The sequence below is a fragment of the Polyodon spathula genome, chromosome 19, assembly GCF_017654505.1.
Source record: "Polyodon spathula isolate WHYD16114869_AA chromosome 19, ASM1765450v1, whole genome shotgun sequence".
In the NCBI taxonomy this organism is placed as follows: Eukaryota; Metazoa; Chordata; class Actinopteri; order Acipenseriformes; family Polyodontidae; genus Polyodon; species Polyodon spathula.
Genome location: NC_054552.1, coordinates 13145250 through 13163052, shown reverse-complemented (window position 1 = coordinate 13163052; position 17803 = coordinate 13145250). Strand labels below are relative to the sequence as shown.

Below are 17803 nucleotides of genomic sequence, written 5' to 3'. Positions count from 1 at the left end.
AACCGGCGCAAGCAAGCGCCATCATCATTTCACATTCATCTGTCCTGTCTTTGTGTATTTCATTCCTTCCTGGTTCTGACGCCGCCCACTTCGGCCGTCTCTGTGACACAACCTCTACAGTTTCAGGCGTAGGTGATTGTAAAATTGTAGAGAGCTAGTTCCACAGCATATGCTGGTATTTAGCTGCATGGATCTGATGATTATTCATCCACATGCTGCATGTGGAGGCAGAGTAATCTTTTCTTCAAGAAATTATCACTTTTTTTTTTTTTTTTTTATCAGACCCAATAAAAGAAACAGATCTAAAAGACATACCTGCAGTTGGTGTAGCCATGATGGTATCCAACCTAGGTCATTGGAAAAGTTGATTTTTATGATACACTGGTACCGTGGAGAATTTATCTACTCTGGGCAGGCGTTGTGCAGAAGCAGCAGTTTTTTTGCGAAATAGCCTCAACAGGCATCTAGACTATCTCAACCCTTCGAAGGCTTTTCTATCTCTTGCATCCAAGATGCTAAGAAAGTCATCCTCATCTGCACAGGTCTGGGTTTGTACTTTGAGAAAGGATGAAATCCTTCTCAGTTTGGCATCTGCATCAGTATATAGGAGAGGGGCTACCTGTATACTCACAAACGTCATCCTTGGGGGCGGAATCGATGACGTCATCCTCTTGTCAAGGAAATTCATGGTTAAGTTCATTTTATTATAAGCTTTTTCCAGATATTTAATTCAGACTCTTGTCTATATTGACATGCTGTGTGGATTGGGTTGTTATCACCAATTCCAAGGCATTCTTAGCCAGATCTACTTCAAAGGTTGTAGATAAGGCACAGAACAAACTGTGTTAACTCTTTGAAGCTCGACTTCCAAAATGCTATCTGATTGTCTAATCTCCCAAGGTGTCACAAAACTTAACAAGCAAGCTATAGTGACGATGCAGTTGTTCCATTATTGTGTTAAAAGTTAGTTAAAATGCTTTAAGAATCATTTTTAATTACATAACTTCTGGACACAAGTTTAGTAGTTATTTTAAGTAAGTTTCCCAATAAATCTGAAGTGTTTATTGTGTTTTAAATGAATATTATAAAACTAATAACTCATTTTAAATAGTATCCTTTGTATTATGATGTGTTTTATATGCTTGTAATCGTAACTTTGTATAGAGAATGAAACTGAAATTCGTATGCTTCTCCAATGAATATAACTAAAGTTATATTGAATAGGAGTGTGGCGGGAAATGGCTTTGCGGTGAAGTCAGACCAGAAGAAGGAGTTGAACACAGACGGGTAAAGTGCAGTGACGCATGTGGCGTTTTATTTAAAGTGTACAAAAATAAATAAAATATTTAAACAAAAATAAACACTTGCTCACAGAGCGAAAATAAAAGATTTAAACAAAAATAAATCATGAACACAATAATAACAAATGCAATCCAGGTCAGGCTGCGCAATCACCTTCACTGATCCTAGATCGTTTTAAATTTATTCTCTCCTTGCTCGCTCGCTCTCCTCCGTACAGCCACCCAGAGTGTAGAGAGCTGCAGGTATTTATGCAGGTGACCGTCTCCCAATTAGCAACAAATTAATCACTTAATTCGGGACATGGCCACCTTCTGCACGGGTTTTATAATGTGGATGGGGCTTCTATCCACAATGCAAAACAGTAACAAATCAAAAGCAAAGCTACGCTGTCATACAATACATAATAAACAAACAAAACACACAGCCGTTCGCCGTCATCAACAAAAAGTAAATAACAAATGAACACAAAACACAGTACAGGGGTGGGGCACAAGCCCCATTCTAAAATAAACAATGTACAAGGCTGCTCGCCCTGTTACAAGGAGGTTAAATGATAAATGTAAAATCCTTTGATAACAAAATAGGTGGATAGATTCCATTCCTAACACACCCTTTTTGTGTGACACGCAACTGTCTGTGAACCAATGGAAGGACAGACAAAGACTTGTTTACAGTACAAGGGAACGCCTATACATCATGTTATTTAAACTCAAAACAAGGATTTTCTCTCAGCTCTCTTCTCTCTTGATTCTCTTCTTCTCTCTGGGCTCTCTCTAGGTTCGCTCTTTCTTCAGTCTCATTGCTCTCAACTCAAACTAAGTTCTTCAACGAAGACACAATGATGTAATCTTCAAAGCTGTCCCGGAAAAGATGAGCTTCTTCCGGAACAACGAAAGATTTTGCCTACAGCCTTCACAGAGATACTGCTCTGCGCTGCTGCCCAACTGACTTCTACAGATAATTGTCATGTTATTCATCATCTTATATTTATCATGATAGAAACAGCTCTTCGCTGACAGCAGCTGTCTGACATCAATTACGTACTTTTTGTTACTATGGGAATGGGGTCAAATAAATACTGGCTTCCTCATTCTGTACACTGACATAACATGCGATTTGGAAGCGGGAGTTTTAAAACTGTTGTTTACACTGTGCAGATGTATTAGCTTACAGTGTATAATTAACAATAAAAATGCAGACAGCTGATAATAAATCCAAAGAAGCAAAATTCAATTCAGCAGAACATCATGCTCAGAGCTACGAAAAGGGGGCGTTGTATGCAGATGGTGGTATTTTGTTTTGCTCAACATGTAATATGTCTTTGGATCATCTAAGAAAAGGTATTATTGACAAGCACCTAGACAGCGCAGTACAGAAAAACAAAAAATTAATACTAGCAGTTCAGGCTGGACAATTACCAAACAAGCAGGTCACAATCACAGGGCTATTTAAATAGAGCACTGACAGTAGAGAAGCAAGTAATGTCAACGCGTTTGAATTAGTGGAAGCCTTCATTACAGTAAACATACCGATAAAATGGCTTGACAATGAAAAACTACGACGTGTTTTTAACTACAAAAATCCCCAGTTGTGGAGCCCTGCCTATGCAGTGACACACTTAGACGAGAGTATCTCCCTAAAGTGTATACAGCACATGAAGAATTTTTAAAAGGGAATTTTTGCGTTGTGTGCGACGAGGCCACTGATGATCAAGACAACTGTGTTTTGTATATTATTTTTATCCCACAGTGCATTACTACTGTTAATTCAGCGGAAGTTGCAGCTTACCTAGTAGATACACTGCATCTTGACGCTGTTAATCACACAACAGTAGGCCATGCTGTCATTTTAAAATGTTTACAAAACCCAACAACGTTGCCAAATTTGTCTTTCAACCTTGTTTAGTTTTAATCAGTTTTGTCTGCTTGTTACTTTTGTAATGTAAATGTTGACTCAGTAGCTACCATTAAATGTAAAATGTTTCACAGTTGGTCATTTTCTTTGATCCCTTATTAATTTTAGGCAACTTACAATAGAAACTTTTTAAAAATAAAAATAAAATGGCACTTCCATGACAATCCATGAAATGTATTGTTATTTTTTTATTGTCATTCGTGAATTTCTTGAAAAAGTACAGTGAATTTTCTATGACCAGAGAGCACATCAAGGATTTATTATGAACATTTAACAATGCATTACTTTTCTTTGAATGTTTTGTTTTGTTTCTTCTTTAAACAAATGTTTTTAACTATGAAGCCTAACATTAGTTTACCTACTGTAAACCTGGTTCCCTGAAAGTCAAGCTGGCCACCAAACATTAATTATGGGATACACTCCTGCCTATTGGTAGGTGTCACTGAGCTTCTATATCAAAGCTGCCAATAGGCCCCCTCGGTCCCGCCTCCCAAGGGTACTTAACTGTCACGCAGGGGGAGGAACATCCTCTTTCACGACGAAACCGCGATGTCGACCAAAACGACCTCGCGCTTGGTGGCCATCTTCTCTTTCAGGGAACCAGGTTTACGGTAGGTAAACTAACATTCGCTTTCAATTTGAAGATGGCCACCAAACATCATTATGGGAAATGTGTAACAGAGCCGTCGCGAGGGAACAAAGAACGGCAGCATATGAGGGACGCTTACTCCTGCCTGACCAAGGTTAGCAGCGTGAGCATGCAACCTCAAGGACCCTAGTGAGGGCAATGAGGGATCTACCACATTCAGGCGGTAGAACCTGGCAAAGGTATGCGGGGTAGCCCAGCTAGCAGCATCACAAATCTGAGCCATGGAGGCACGTCAGAAAGGGGCCTCTGACGTAGCCACACCTCTCGTGGAATGTGCGGCTATCCGCCAGGTGGGGGTAAGCCAGCACTATCATACGCAGTCGAGACTGTGTCCACAATTCAATGCGACAGCCACTGCTTGGAGAGGGGCTGTCCCAGGGTCCGTGTTCCATGGCAGACGAAGAGCTGGTCAGACTGACGCAGTCCTCTTGTCCTATCCACATAACATCTCAATGCCCGAACTGGGCAGAGAAGGTTCAACTTCTTATCCACTTCTGTCGCAAACAGCGGAGGATGAAAGGACTCCAATTCCAAAGACTGATTCGCGTGGAAGGCTGTAACCACCTTGGCGAGAAAATCAGGGTTTGCATGCAGTGACACTCTGCTACCATCATCCCAACCACGCATACAGGAGCTATGCAGATATTGCCTGCAGCTCAATAACCCTCTTTGCGGAGGTGATAGCCAAGAGGAAGGCTGTCTTCATGGACAGGTACTTCAACTCGATGGAGTATATAGGCTCAAACAGGGCCAGCATGAGAGCCTCCAGTACAATCTCAAGGCTCCATTCAGGGAGAGTGTCCCCCTCCTAGGAGGGCGCAATCGCCGAGCGCCTCTGAGAAATTGTGTAGCCAAAAAATGCGCGCCCGGGGACACAGAGTCAATGGGGGCATGGCAAGCTGAAATAGCCGCTAGGTAAACTTTCAGAGTGGAAGGTGATCTATCCGTCTCAAGCAGATCGGTGGGCATGGGACAGGAGATTGGATCATGACTGTTAGTACGGCACAAATCGTGAAAACTTTCCACTTATAGGCATACAATGACCTAGTGGAATATGCCCTAGCATTCTGCAGCATACCCACAACCATGTCTGACAGCCCTAAGGCTGACCAGCGGTCTCTTTCAGGGGCCAGACCTGCTCCGGGTGCCAAAGCGTGCCTCTCGTCTAATTGAGAAGATCCCGACGAAGTGGGATTTCCCAAGGAGGGCCGTTCAATAGCTGGCACAGGGATGAGAACCAGATTCTCCTGGGCCACCTGGGGGCCACTAGTAGAAGTGAAGCCTTCTCCGACCGGACATTTTCGAGAAAGGCCGGGAGCAATGGCAGAGGCGGGAACGCGTAAAGGAGCGCTCTGGACCAAAAGTGGGCTAGGGCATTGACGCCGAGTGGACCACCGCAGCGGTGGAGGGTGTACCATATGGGGCAGTGTGTCGTCTCCACCGAGGCGAAGAGATCGACCTGCGCCTTCCCGAAATGTTCCCAAATGCGCTCCAGTACCTGAGGGTGGAGCCACCACTCCGATGGGTGCGGGCCCTCCCTCGAGAGGAGGTCCGCCATCTGATTCTCCACGCCCGGAATATGCGTCGCCCAAAGGGACAGCAAGTTCTGTTGGGCCCAAATCAGCAGCCTGAAGGCTAGGCAGTGCAACCCCAGTGACCGAAGGCCACCCTGGTGGTTGACATGTGCCACCACTGATGTATTGTCTGTGCGGATCAGCACATATCTGTTCCACACCACTGGTAGGAAGTACTGGAGGGCAACACTGCTTACAGCTACAGCGTGTTGATATGCAGGGACGTTCGGCGGCCCGACCAGGGTCCGCTGACTCCTCTGCCTTCGCAGACCGCGCCACAACCTGAGTTGGAGGCGTCCATTGTCACTACCCCGCGGGTGTAAATCGCCCATATTCGGACTCCTTGACGCAGGCGAGAGGGAATCCTCCACCAGCGCAGGGCCGCCGTACATGCGAGACACACTGTCAGCCGATGGTACCTGTTGCCATTGGGATGCAACCTGAACGCACTCAGCCACACCTGTAGCAGGCGCATGCATAATAAATCCAGCTCAACAGCTGATACTGCTGCTGCCATCAGACCCAGAAGTTGTTGGTACAAAAACAAGGGACACCTTTGATCCCTGCCAAAATAGAGAAAGATGGTGTTGTAAAGCTGCTACCCTGTTGTCCGACCAGTATGCACGCTTCGTGGTGGAGTCCAGCCAGAGCCCCACATCCGCTATGCACTGCGCTGGCGTCACCCAGCTCTTGGCATCGTTGATGGTGAGTCCCAGCCTCACTAGATGCTCCGTGACTCAGTGACTGGGAACAGATCAACCAGTCGTTGAGGTAATTCATCACTCTGACATCTTGCAGCCGCAAGGGGGCGAGGATAGCATCTACGCCTTTTGAAAACATACGGGGAGTTAGGGAGAGGCCAAGCGGCAGCACTGAAAACTTGTATGCGTTGCTCTGAAAGGCGAAGCGGAGATATTTCCTGTGCTGTGGACAAATGTGCGTCTTGTAGGTCCACCGTGAACCAGTCACCCGGCCGGACAGACAAACTGGAGTATGTGACGACGAACCTGAACTGAGTCAATTTTGCATTGAAGAATGGTCAAAAATCACGAAAGAATCATGCCAAAAGCTCACTGGTTATTACTAAAGGTGCATCAACTACCTATTAATTTCATTTTTCTTGTCACGGTATGAATACTTTTGAATTAGCACTTTTAGAGTTTTCCAATAAAGAACTGTAGACATGTATTGCTTGTAACTTTTTAAAAAAAACAAAACTTCTGCTATATATTTTATTTTCCTATAATTATTTGATTTCGATATATTTCTAGAAAATAGAAATTTCCATTGGGGCATGTAAATGTGTGATTACAACTATATTGCCACTGTTTATAGGTCTTTGATTTCTCTATATGATACAGGTGAATTGAGTTATTTGAAGCTGTGAGTGAAGAACAATGGAACACTCCTTGCAGATACATCAATGCTACACCTCCAGTGTGAAATTGACACTGAACATGTGCAAGTGATTAGTAACAACGGTGATCCATTTGGAGTTACTTTGAATAAAATACATGGAAAACATTTAATGTTTCTTTTTTTATATTTATACACTTCAGAGGAGAACATTCTGAACAGTCTTTTCTATAAGTACTCAAACTCTCAGAAGCATTGGATGCTTGAAGTGTTGGATGCATTCTTTCAACAGAGTGAAAGCGTTTTATTATTTACAAATGCTATGATACAGTACCACTAAAAATCAAACACACGTTTAACAATGTGTGCCTCTTTCAGATAGGAAATGGGAGATCTACAAAGGGATTGTAATACATATCGGATAAGATTTACTGGCGTTAGGAGGCTGTGTGGTCCAGTGGTTAAAGAAAAAGGCTTGTAACCTGGAGGTCCCTGGTTCAAACCCCGGTCACTGTGTGACCCTGAGCAAGTCACTTAACCTGTGCTCAGTCTTTCAGGTGAGACGTTGTAAGTGACTCTGCAGCTGATGCATAGTTCACACACCCTAGTCTCTGTAAGTTGCCTTGGATAAAGGCATCTGGTAAAAATAAACAAATAATAAATAATAACATTATAATGTAAAGAATGTTCTAACCAAGTTGCATTCCATTTGTAAAAGTGATTCATTATTTTTGGATGTCAAAAATATTACATAAATAATTAGATCCTACTGTGAATGACAAGCTTTCTTATCCATATTTAAATTTAGCTTGAATCCCTTTGCCACACTGCCTCCCATTCTGCAGTGTTTGGAAAGCTTGTGAATGCAGTCCAGAAATGTGGGATCCACATACCTTACTGATTCCCCACATCACGTGCGTTCTCTGCGGGTCCGGAATCCTGCAAACAAGCAGTAACAAGTCAATGGCAAAGCTTTAATTGCCATGCTACACAAAACTGGTTAACTTTGTGAGGAAAAGAGACCCATGAACTGGGACAGACACTCTGTTAAATAACCTTTCTTAAGAAAGATTATATTTAGCCCTTTTTACATTATATTTTGAATTAATTATATCATTTAAAAACAAATCATATTGTATAAAATTGAGCTTTGTATTATCTGTATCGTGAAACAAGAACAAAAGCATAACTCATTGCAGTTCACTAAGAGGTTCCTGAATGAAGAATATGCTTTCTTTAGCGATGGTATGAATACACACTGTATTCTGCCAAACACATTACATTTGGTTTTTTCTTTTAACAAAAATTCTAAACATTTGTCATTGAATTTATTAGGTTTCTTTTAGTAAGTTTCATTGCAGCATAAGCATAGGAAGCATTGTATCTGACCTGTAATATCCTACATCCATATATACAATACTGCTGTACACTGACAACATAAGGTCCACACATATCTCGGACAGCAGTGCGGTATACGGTATATGACCACAAGGGGGACTCAAGATACTAGATACGGTATATGACCACAAGGGGGACTCAAGATACTAGCAATCTAAAAGGAAGACAGTCCAGGCCCTGTGGCAGCTGACAGAGCTGTACTTACTTGTTGAAGCTGAGGACACTGTGAAAGGTGGCAGACTCATCAAACACAGACAGCATGTAGACCTCATCCACGATGGCATGGAGTTCATGTCTGAAACACACAGAGAAATCATTAGGTGCTCAGAAATTTGAGTGAATGAGGCAGCTGGAGATTGTTCAGTAGAAACAGCCACAAGGTCTCCAAAGGTACTGGAATACATTTTAATAAACATGGAAGAGTTCTTATCTGTGGAGATATGCACATAAAATTCAGCCATTTATAAATACATTGTTTGACATTGACGCGATAGGAACGGAGATAAAAGGGCCCTGTTCAGAAAGGTCTGAGAAGGCAAAAGCACATTTTCTGAAAGGAATAAAAGGTACATTTCAGCACATGATAACCAGGCCTGCTTACAGGCATTTAAATGTTTTATTCCCTTCAGAAAATGAACAGTCCAAGAAATTTAGTGGGAGCTGAATTAAGCACGCAGAAATAAGTACACACATTATAAATTATGTGTAAGAAATCAAACAAATTGCTTTATTTCTTAGAATTTAATAACCAAAGTAAACAAACACAATTTTGTTGAAAGTTTTGTCTAGACCTAGTTTCATAGTCACTGGCTGGGGCTATTTTTTATCCCAAAGACAGCTTAAGTAGATAAAAAGTAAAAAATAAATAAAAAAAAAAAGGCAGGAAAAATGTGTGTAACAAAGTGCAACAGAGACTAGAACTACTAGCATATGTGTTGTTTTGTCGAGGTCTCTCCTGAACTTAAAGGAATTTTAAAGGAAAGTTACATGACTCACCTCTTTGCAAATTCAAGGAATTCTTTCATCTCTGAGGGTGTGTAGATCTCTCCCAGAGGATTGTGGGGGTTGATGAGAATCATGACCCGGACAGAGATGCCCTGCAGCGAGCAGGAAGAGAAGTGACAGAAGTGCTCATCTCCCCATATTCTTATATGCTCTATAGGTGCCACACAATGTCCTAACCAATTTTCATCACACCTGGATTAGCAATACTGCAGATAAATGATGATCCAACACAGAGGTTAGCATAGTACACTAGTTTACAAAGTAATTTATAGTATGTAATACTATTCAGTGAAATAGTGCACCACTTACTGTTATTCACAAACGTGTTCATTTTAAAGCAGGGGTCCCCAACCCTGGTCCTGGAGAGCTACAGGGTCTGGTTTTCGTTTCAACTGAACTCAGTTTAATTGAACAAATGACTGGCTAATTAGTTCTGATTAACATGTGTTCCCAATCTTTAGCCACTGATGATAAAGTCACCTACAAAACCTGCCAGACTGGTTGGAGACCCCTGATTTGAAGGACGTCTTTTTTTGTTTTGTTTTTGTTAATATTTCTTAAAGAATAAACTCTATAAAAACCAGATAGTGACATGTAGGTGCATAATATACATGCAAGTTGAGATGTTTATAGTATAGGTAAGAGGCAGCAGATGGAACTTGATTAAAAACAACAGACAAAGGAAGGAACCCTGACTACATCAGAGACAGGACGGAACCCTGACTACATCAGAGACAGGAACCCTGGCTACAACAGAGAGAGGAAGTAACCCTGACTACAACAGACTGGAACCCTTACTACAACAGAGAGAAGAAGGAACCCTGACTACAACAGAGACAGGAAGGAACACATTTTATGTGACGTACCTCCTGTTTAGCATCCTCCAGACCTTTCTCCAGCTTCTCCACAGTCAGCTGAAAGGGGCGCTCATCACTGCCACTCATCTAGGAACAAAGAAACCAGCCAAAAGAATGACATCATGTACCGGAAGCAGCGCTGGGTTCCAGACAGATCATGTTACTGCCACTTTGGAATATGTGTGTACATGCAGCATGATATGAATACCAGAAAGTGATATTGATTCAAATGAAAATTTGGCCAACGTTTTTGAAAACATAGGAAAATTTAAGATCGAGAGGAGCCAGTCAGCTCATCAGTGCTGGTCTAGTTCCTAGTAACTGGTTGTACCCAAAACTTTGTCAAATCTGGTTTTAATTAATTGTCAATTCAGGAGCCAGTAACTACGCTAACAAAATAATTCCATAAATCTTTCACATTTTCTTTTCCCCGTTAGCTACACAGCCCTCAAATGTACACTTTTTAAAGAAACACGTCACAGCAAACGTGTATGTGCACTTTAAAAGATCTGATACTAAGTTCTCTGTTTGCTTGCCTTGCTTTATTTCCTTGATCATTTTACCCCAGCAATGTCTTCTGGATCAAAACACGTCACTGGATGAAAACATGTCACTCAATAAGGGAAGCAGCTGACTGGTTATTGACAGGAAAGAAGTCAGTGAACAGGTGGGTACAATTTCACCCTCCAGGTAAAATGAGCCAGGAAGTACAAGACAGTCTACAAGCAAGGCTTAAAAACAATGTTTTCTTTAACTAGTGTCGTACCAGATAGCATACTTTAAAATTAAAATGAATGTTTATTAGAACATGTGTTTCTTTCAAAACTGCACATTTTAGGTCTATATAATGAAAGGGTGTGCATGGAGGAGAACAATAATTATTCTGTTAGCTGCAATTACTTCAGAGCTACAAAAGTGATATGTTCTGGTTTCAAAACCAAATAATACTAGTTATATTTACATTACAGCTAGTGATATTCCTAGACTGACATTTTTTGATAAAAAGTAGTAGTAGCAGTATTAATATTTTGTTGTAAACCCTGCTAACACAAAAACCACTGCAAACAATAAACATGGTGCTCTTGTTATTGTACGCAATGATTAATTGCTTTCAATTTTAGTTGGGATAAGGATCAGATCTGGCTCCTATCGGTAATCTATCATTTAAAAAATATGTTTATAAAAAATATGAACAGTAACAATAACATGGTTTAAAAACCCATTCCATACCCTCCCCACTCGCATCAATAACAAGGTTTAATAACCCATTCCATACCCCCACTCGCTGAGTAAAGAACGGTCTCTGCTTCACTGCCAGCTGTATCCACTGATCCTGGTTTCTGTGCTTAAAATACTGGTCTAGGGATAACTTTGTAAAACCCTTTTAAATATCTTTGGTAGACAAACCTGTATATGTCAATATATAACATATGCTTTAATATAACCCTCCTAATATGATGTCTGAGTTGGAAATGGATTCTGAAGTATAGTGCTGCAACATCCACTTTGTCACGTGACTCAGGACAAGCTGGTCATTTTTATTCAGTCCCTATGAAGGAACTTCCACAGCCTGGCTGGGGCAGTGGGAACGTCAGGATGTCTGCAGACGGACTGTAGACAAGGCAATCTTCAACAATCCTCAGCTGAGTGGAAGGTCTGTCTGAGCATTCAGCACTGTGTCAAAACATTTACCAGGATGCAGCTGCTAATAAACAAGCAGTCATTACCTGCCAGGAATACATCAGAGTCTTTCATGATAAACTAGGTGGAGTTTTATGAATAATAAATGATACTTCATTTTGTACAATGTTAGATAAGATTTATTCAAAATGATTCCCCCTGGTAAATAATGTTTTTTTAAAAGGTGAGGCAAAGTGCTCCAGGCTTTCCTCTAGTTGGGGTGCCTGTACAAAGTAAAGCTCTCCAGGCTCTCCCCTAGTTGGGGTGCCTGTATAAAGTGTTCCAGGCTATAGCCCGTACCTGGCTGTCGAGATGCACGTGCACAAGCCTGACGCTGCTGTAGAGAAGGACGTCCCCAGTGATCACTCCATAGAAGGGGGTTGGGATCAGGATTCCATCTGAAGAAGCAACAGAAAACTGTACTAAGGAGAAGGACACTACTAGTAAGGGGCAAGCCACTCGCAAAATCAACTGAAACCATGCAGGTCTACCATTAGGGATGATTTAAAATGGTAAACATTCTAAAGTATAGGTTTCACAATGCATTGTTCTTACTTTTAATTAGCTTCACTGCCTCACTCATCATTACTTCACTCCACTTTTTGGTAGGTTTTCAGAATCAGAACATTACAGAGCCACCTACTCCAAATCCTCCATGTTTGTTCTGAAGTTCTGAATCAGCAGGAGCAACAGCATTGCACAAAGGGTGAACTCATGTGGCACAGCAGTACAGGGAGAGAAGGCCTACCTTCTGGATCACAGAGAACCGCTGCGAGAGAGGAGAACAGAGATCCACAGCCATTCACCACCAAAACCTGTAGAGTCATGAGAGAGAACATGGCTGTTACAGAAGCAAAGCTCCTGGCAGTCCCCATGTGACAGGGAGAGGAAACTGCACTCAGCACTGCAGTCTCCAGGGGCACCACTAGCAGACATTATTTTAAATTCTCACATATTTGTAAAACTGGAAAACATTTGCCACTTCACTATGGGCTATTAACAAACACATACAGACTAACAAATGTATTACTTTATCTCTAACTAGACAAATGGATGCATGCAAACTGACTACAGATTAGTATTATTTTCTCTGTTTTTCCATGCGCAGGAGTAAAGGGTCAAAGTGTGCACATGCGCAGTATGCTATTTCAATAAGTTTTCCAAAAGGTGTGTTTACATGATACACATTTTGTTAGTTTGCAGAATTTAATCAGAAATTTCTAGGTGCTTGTGACAGGCTGGTGAGTGGAAAATCCTAATTTTATTATAAAAAAAAACACAAAAATAAAGTGCACAAGGGCAAAACAAAGATCTTTAGACACAAATAAAGCAAAAACAAAACTTACAAAAAAATAAGGTTTCCAGGCTGGGCAATGCCTTCACTGGATTCAAAACTTTCAAACTAACAAACAACCACAAGCACCAACCTGCTTCCTCAACTCCCTCCCCCCAAATGAGAAGCAGAGGCCTCCTTTTATGTCAGGTGGCTGGGCACTGATTGATCATTAATTAAACTAATCATCTAATCAACCCCAGCCACCTGAACACAATAAACCCAGGCAGGTACGGGAATTTAACCCCATCCCTGCCAATTTCTAAAGGGCAGAGCTGATCTCTGCCACACACCTCCCCCCATGTACAACGTACACCGGCTGCAATCGGCCAACTCCCCCCTTCACCCCCCCCCCCCCCCCCCAAGAGTCCAATTATGTCCCTTGGGTGGGCTGTTTTGGTGGGTGGTGGTGGGCGGGGTTGATGTCAGAGCCCCCAAGCCTTCTCTGGTTGAGGAGGCCCCGAATCTCCAAGGGCGTGGCATCCCTAGCAGTGCAAGGCAGGCATCCTTGGGCCATAGCTCCTCCCCTCTGGGCTCTGGGAGTGGCGGCTCCTCCCCTCTGCGGCTCTGGCTCTGGGAGCGGCGGCTCCTCCCCCTCTCTGGCTCTGGGAGCGGCGGCAGCTCCTCCTCCCTCTCGGGTTCTGGGGGCGACGGCAGCTCCTCCTCCCTCTCTGCCTCTGGGAGCGACGGCAGCTCCTCCTCCCTCTCTGGCTCTGGGAGCGACGGCAGCTCTTCCTCCCTCTCGGGCTCAGGGAGAGATGGCAGCTCCTCCTCCCTCTCGGGCTCAGGGAGCGACGGCAGCTCCTCCTCCCTCTCGGGCTCAGGGAGCGACGTCCTCCTCACACCGGCCACACCAGTTTGCCGGTGGCACATCTGGGCAGGACCACCAACGATGGTCCTCCTTCCCGCACCAGGAACACCAGGGGAAGAGGCTGGCCGGGTCCTCCAGCGATGGCTGCAGCAGCTTACATTTCTTCAGCTGCTGCTTGTCCTGCCTTTGCCGTTGTCTGCTCTTCTTTCCCATGTTTTAAAAAAAAAAAAAAAAAAAATTATCCCAAAAATTCCACGAAACAACAAAAAAATACTGCTCTGAGCCTCTAGGTGGCGTTATCCCAAAGTTAACAGCACATGTGACAGGCTGGAGAGTGGAAATAGGCCCAGAGACAGACTGCAGTTCAAAAAATCCTAATTTTATTATAAAAAAAAACACAAAAATAAAGTGCACAAGGGCAAAACAAAGATCTTTAGACACAAATAAAGCAAAAACAAAACTTACAAAAAAATAAGGTTTCCAGGCTGGGCAATGCCTTCACTGGAATCAAAACTTTCAAACATACAAACAACCACAAACACCAACCTGCTTCCTCAACTCCCTCCCCCCAGATGAGAAGCAGAGGCCTCCTTTTATGTCAAGTGGCTGGGCGCTGATTGATCATTAATTAAACTAATCATCTAATCAACCCCAGCCACCTGAACACAATGAACCCAGGCAGGTAGGGCAATTTCTAAAGGGCAGAACTGTGCTCTGCCACAATGCTGCTTTCCGAAAACTGACTTTCAGAATATTCCGATACATTTTCCGAAAACTGTGTTTACATGACTTTTGATATCGGAATTAGTTTTCCGAAAAATATCGGAATTTTTAAGCTCATGTAAACGCACTGAATTACAATATAATTGCATTCCAATACATTTACAAATATTAAACAAATCCCAATAAATTCAATAGCAGTCAATTGTCGTTGCATGTATTACGTTTCTTAATATTTCTAAATTCAGCACTATTGAGTTTTAATAGTTATAGATTAATTCCAATGCAATGAACAACTAAAATGTAACTCGATTACATTAAAAAAAAAAAAAAAAAAAAAAAAAACAACAACATAATTGTATGGAAACAAAATAAATAACTGAGTACATCGATGCTTTACAGGTAAGCTGGTTAAATTAGGACAGTGGTTCCCAACCTTTTAAACGTTGGTAGTCTGAATTTTTTCACAACAGCATTATGAAACGCATTTTTATGTTTTTATCTACATGTACATGTAGAAAGTATTTATATAACATACCTAACAATGAGATCCCTGGGCATGAAACTTTGCTACCAGTTCATCAAGAAATGTTGTCATTTTGCAGATTGAAGGTTGCTGTTCGCAAAGTTTCGGCTTCTTTTGTTTAATTTTTTTTTCACCCACATTCTGAATGCTTTCTAGATAAATGGCATCTCAATGCAGGTTTAAGGTTATCGTTTGACAAAACCTCCTGACAAATCATGCACTGGGACTTGGGCCATCCTCGGATCCAGGATATGTAAATACCTTTGCTAGTCCCAGCAACCGTTACCATGTGCAGAAAAACTATCCATTTCTAATGCAACTTATTTCACATTTTGTTTTGTCAGTGTCTCAGAGCTTCATGCATTTAAATGAGGATTTTTTTTCCACTTATCTATACACCATACTCCACACTATTAAGGGGAAAAAAGTTTTTATTGAGCAAATGATATATTAAAATATAAAACTGAAAGATCATAATTGCATAAGTCTCTACCCCCCTGAGTTAATACTTGGTGGAAGCACCTTTGGCAGCAATTACAGCTGTGAGTGTTGGGATAGGTCTCTACCAACTTTGCACGCTTAGATTTGGCAATATTTGACCATTCTTCTTTAGAAAACTGTTCAAGCTCTGTCAAGTTCCTTGCGGAGCGCTGATGGACAGCAATCTTCAAGTCATGCCACAAATTTTCGATTGGATTTAGGTCGGGGCTCTGACTGGGCCACTCAAGGACATTTACCTGTTTGTTCCTTAGCAACTCCAGTGCAGCTTTGGCTGTGTGCTTTGTACTTCCGTCCCAGTTTCAGCTTTCTTGCAGAGGGCAGCAGGTTTTCCTCAAGGACTTCTCTGTACTTTGCTCCATTCATTTTCCCTTCTATCCTGACAAGTGCCCCAGTCCCTGCCGATGAGAAACAGCCCCATAACATGATGCCTTCACCACTATGCTTCACAGTAGGGATGGTGTTCTTTGGGTGAAGCGCTGTGTTGCATTTGCGCCAAACTTAATGTTTTGCATTTAGGCTAAAATGTTCCATTTTAGTTTTGTCAGACCACAAAACTTTTTGCCACTTGTCTACAGAATCTCCCCAGTGTTTTTTGCATATTTCAAACGGGATTCACGGTGGGTTGTCTTCACTAATGGCTTCCTTCTTGCCACTCTACCATACAGACCATGCTTGGGATATTGTTGTCAAATGCACACTTTAACCAGTCTTGGCCATAAAGCCTGTAGCTCTTGCGAAGTTGCCATTGGCTTCTTGGTAGCCTCTCTGATCAATTTCCTTCTTGCTCAGTCATCCAGTTTGAAGGGAAGGCCTGATCTAGGCAGGGTCTTGGTGGCGCCATACAGCTTCCACTTCTTAATAATCGTCTTGACCGTGCTCCAAGGGATATTCAAGACCTTTGATATTTTTTTTTTTTATACCCATCCCCTGATCTGTGCCTTTCAACAACTTTGTCCCGGCGTCCTTTTGAAAGTGCCTTGGTGCTCATGGTTGTGTCTTTGCTTTGAAATGCACTGCTTAGCAGAGGGAACCTACAGGAACTGCTGAATTTATCCTGAAATCATGTGAATCACTACAATTTAACACAGGTGGAGGCCACTTAACTTGGTGTGTGATTTTGAAGGCGACTGGTTAAACCTGAGCGAATTTAGGATTGCTATTACAAGGGAGGTGGATACTTATCCACTCAAGCTATTTCAGTTTTTATTTTTAATTACTTTTCTACAAATTTCTAGAATATTTTTTTCACTTGGAAGTTGTGGGGTAGGATGTGTAGACAAATGAAAAAAAAAAAAAAAAACTATTTTAATGCATTTTAATTCCAGGCTATAAGGCAACTAAAGGTGGACATTTTGAAACGGGGTGTAGACTTTCTATAGGCACTGTACATATAAAAAGCACACCGGAACACGAAGACAAGATGTGTGGGAAGCAATTTAAAAAATTAAAAAATGATTGGACAGTGTACCAGATGTTACACACCACTTCTGGTGAGCTGTGATGTGTAAATGAAATGGGATTGGTGGCACACAATAGATAGGATTTATATTTATTTTGGTTAAATATGACAACATCAAGAACAGACTGTACACATTATTTCCAGAAGTAGTAAGAGAATTTCCTTTTGCCATATAGTCAACCTGGCTGAATAAACCTATATAATAACATGGAGCTGAAAATGATCACATCACTAGGGTACAGTTCACAAGTCAAGCAACACATATAGCCTCCTTTTGTTTCACATTAACTTGGAAATAGGGATATTCTCATATCCCTGGTAACACTGTAGCCATATATTGCTGAAAATGAAAATTATTAAAAGTGTGGTTTTAATGGTTTTCTGTTTGTTTGTTTTAATTTAGTCATTCCAACCGAGTTAGGAAAGTTGAATGCAGTGCATTACGTTATGCAGAGCTGGGACAGCCAGATTGCATAAACAAGTAGTCCGCAGACCACAAGTTTGGAACAACTGAACTAGTACTGGGCACTGTACCACAAAGATATCTATTACTCCAATGAGGAAAAGATAATATGTAAAAACAGAAACTCACATTGTCTGCTTTCAGAGGGGCCGGTGCCTTGCAGTAATAGGTAAGAAACCTGGCGATTTCTTCACGCAGACTGGGGACAAGCACATGTTAATAGTGGCACAGATCAAACTTGTTAACTGTAATATC

At 41.9% G+C, this 17803-nt stretch overlaps 1 protein-coding gene across 3 annotated transcripts in view; it reads right to left on the bottom strand.

Annotated features, from left to right (window-relative positions):
* The window catches only part of LOC121294828 (1-aminocyclopropane-1-carboxylate synthase-like protein 1), a 56657-nt gene that overhangs the window by 18425 nt on the left and 20429 nt on the right, over nt 1-17803 (bottom strand). For all 3 annotated transcript variants that reach the window (XM_041218939.1, XM_041218941.1, XM_041218940.1), the window contains 7 exons: nt 17678-17747; nt 12484-12550; nt 12036-12133; nt 10065-10142; nt 9190-9290; nt 8399-8488; nt 7689-7734 (listed from right to left, as the gene is read on the bottom strand). In XM_041218939.1, coding sequence (XP_041074873.1) covers nt 7689-7734; nt 8399-8488; nt 9190-9290; nt 10065-10142; nt 12036-12133; nt 12484-12550; nt 17678-17747 — 550 coding nt within the window. The remainder of the gene's footprint in view (nt 1-7688; nt 7735-8398; nt 8489-9189; nt 9291-10064; nt 10143-12035; nt 12134-12483; nt 12551-17677; nt 17748-17803) is intronic.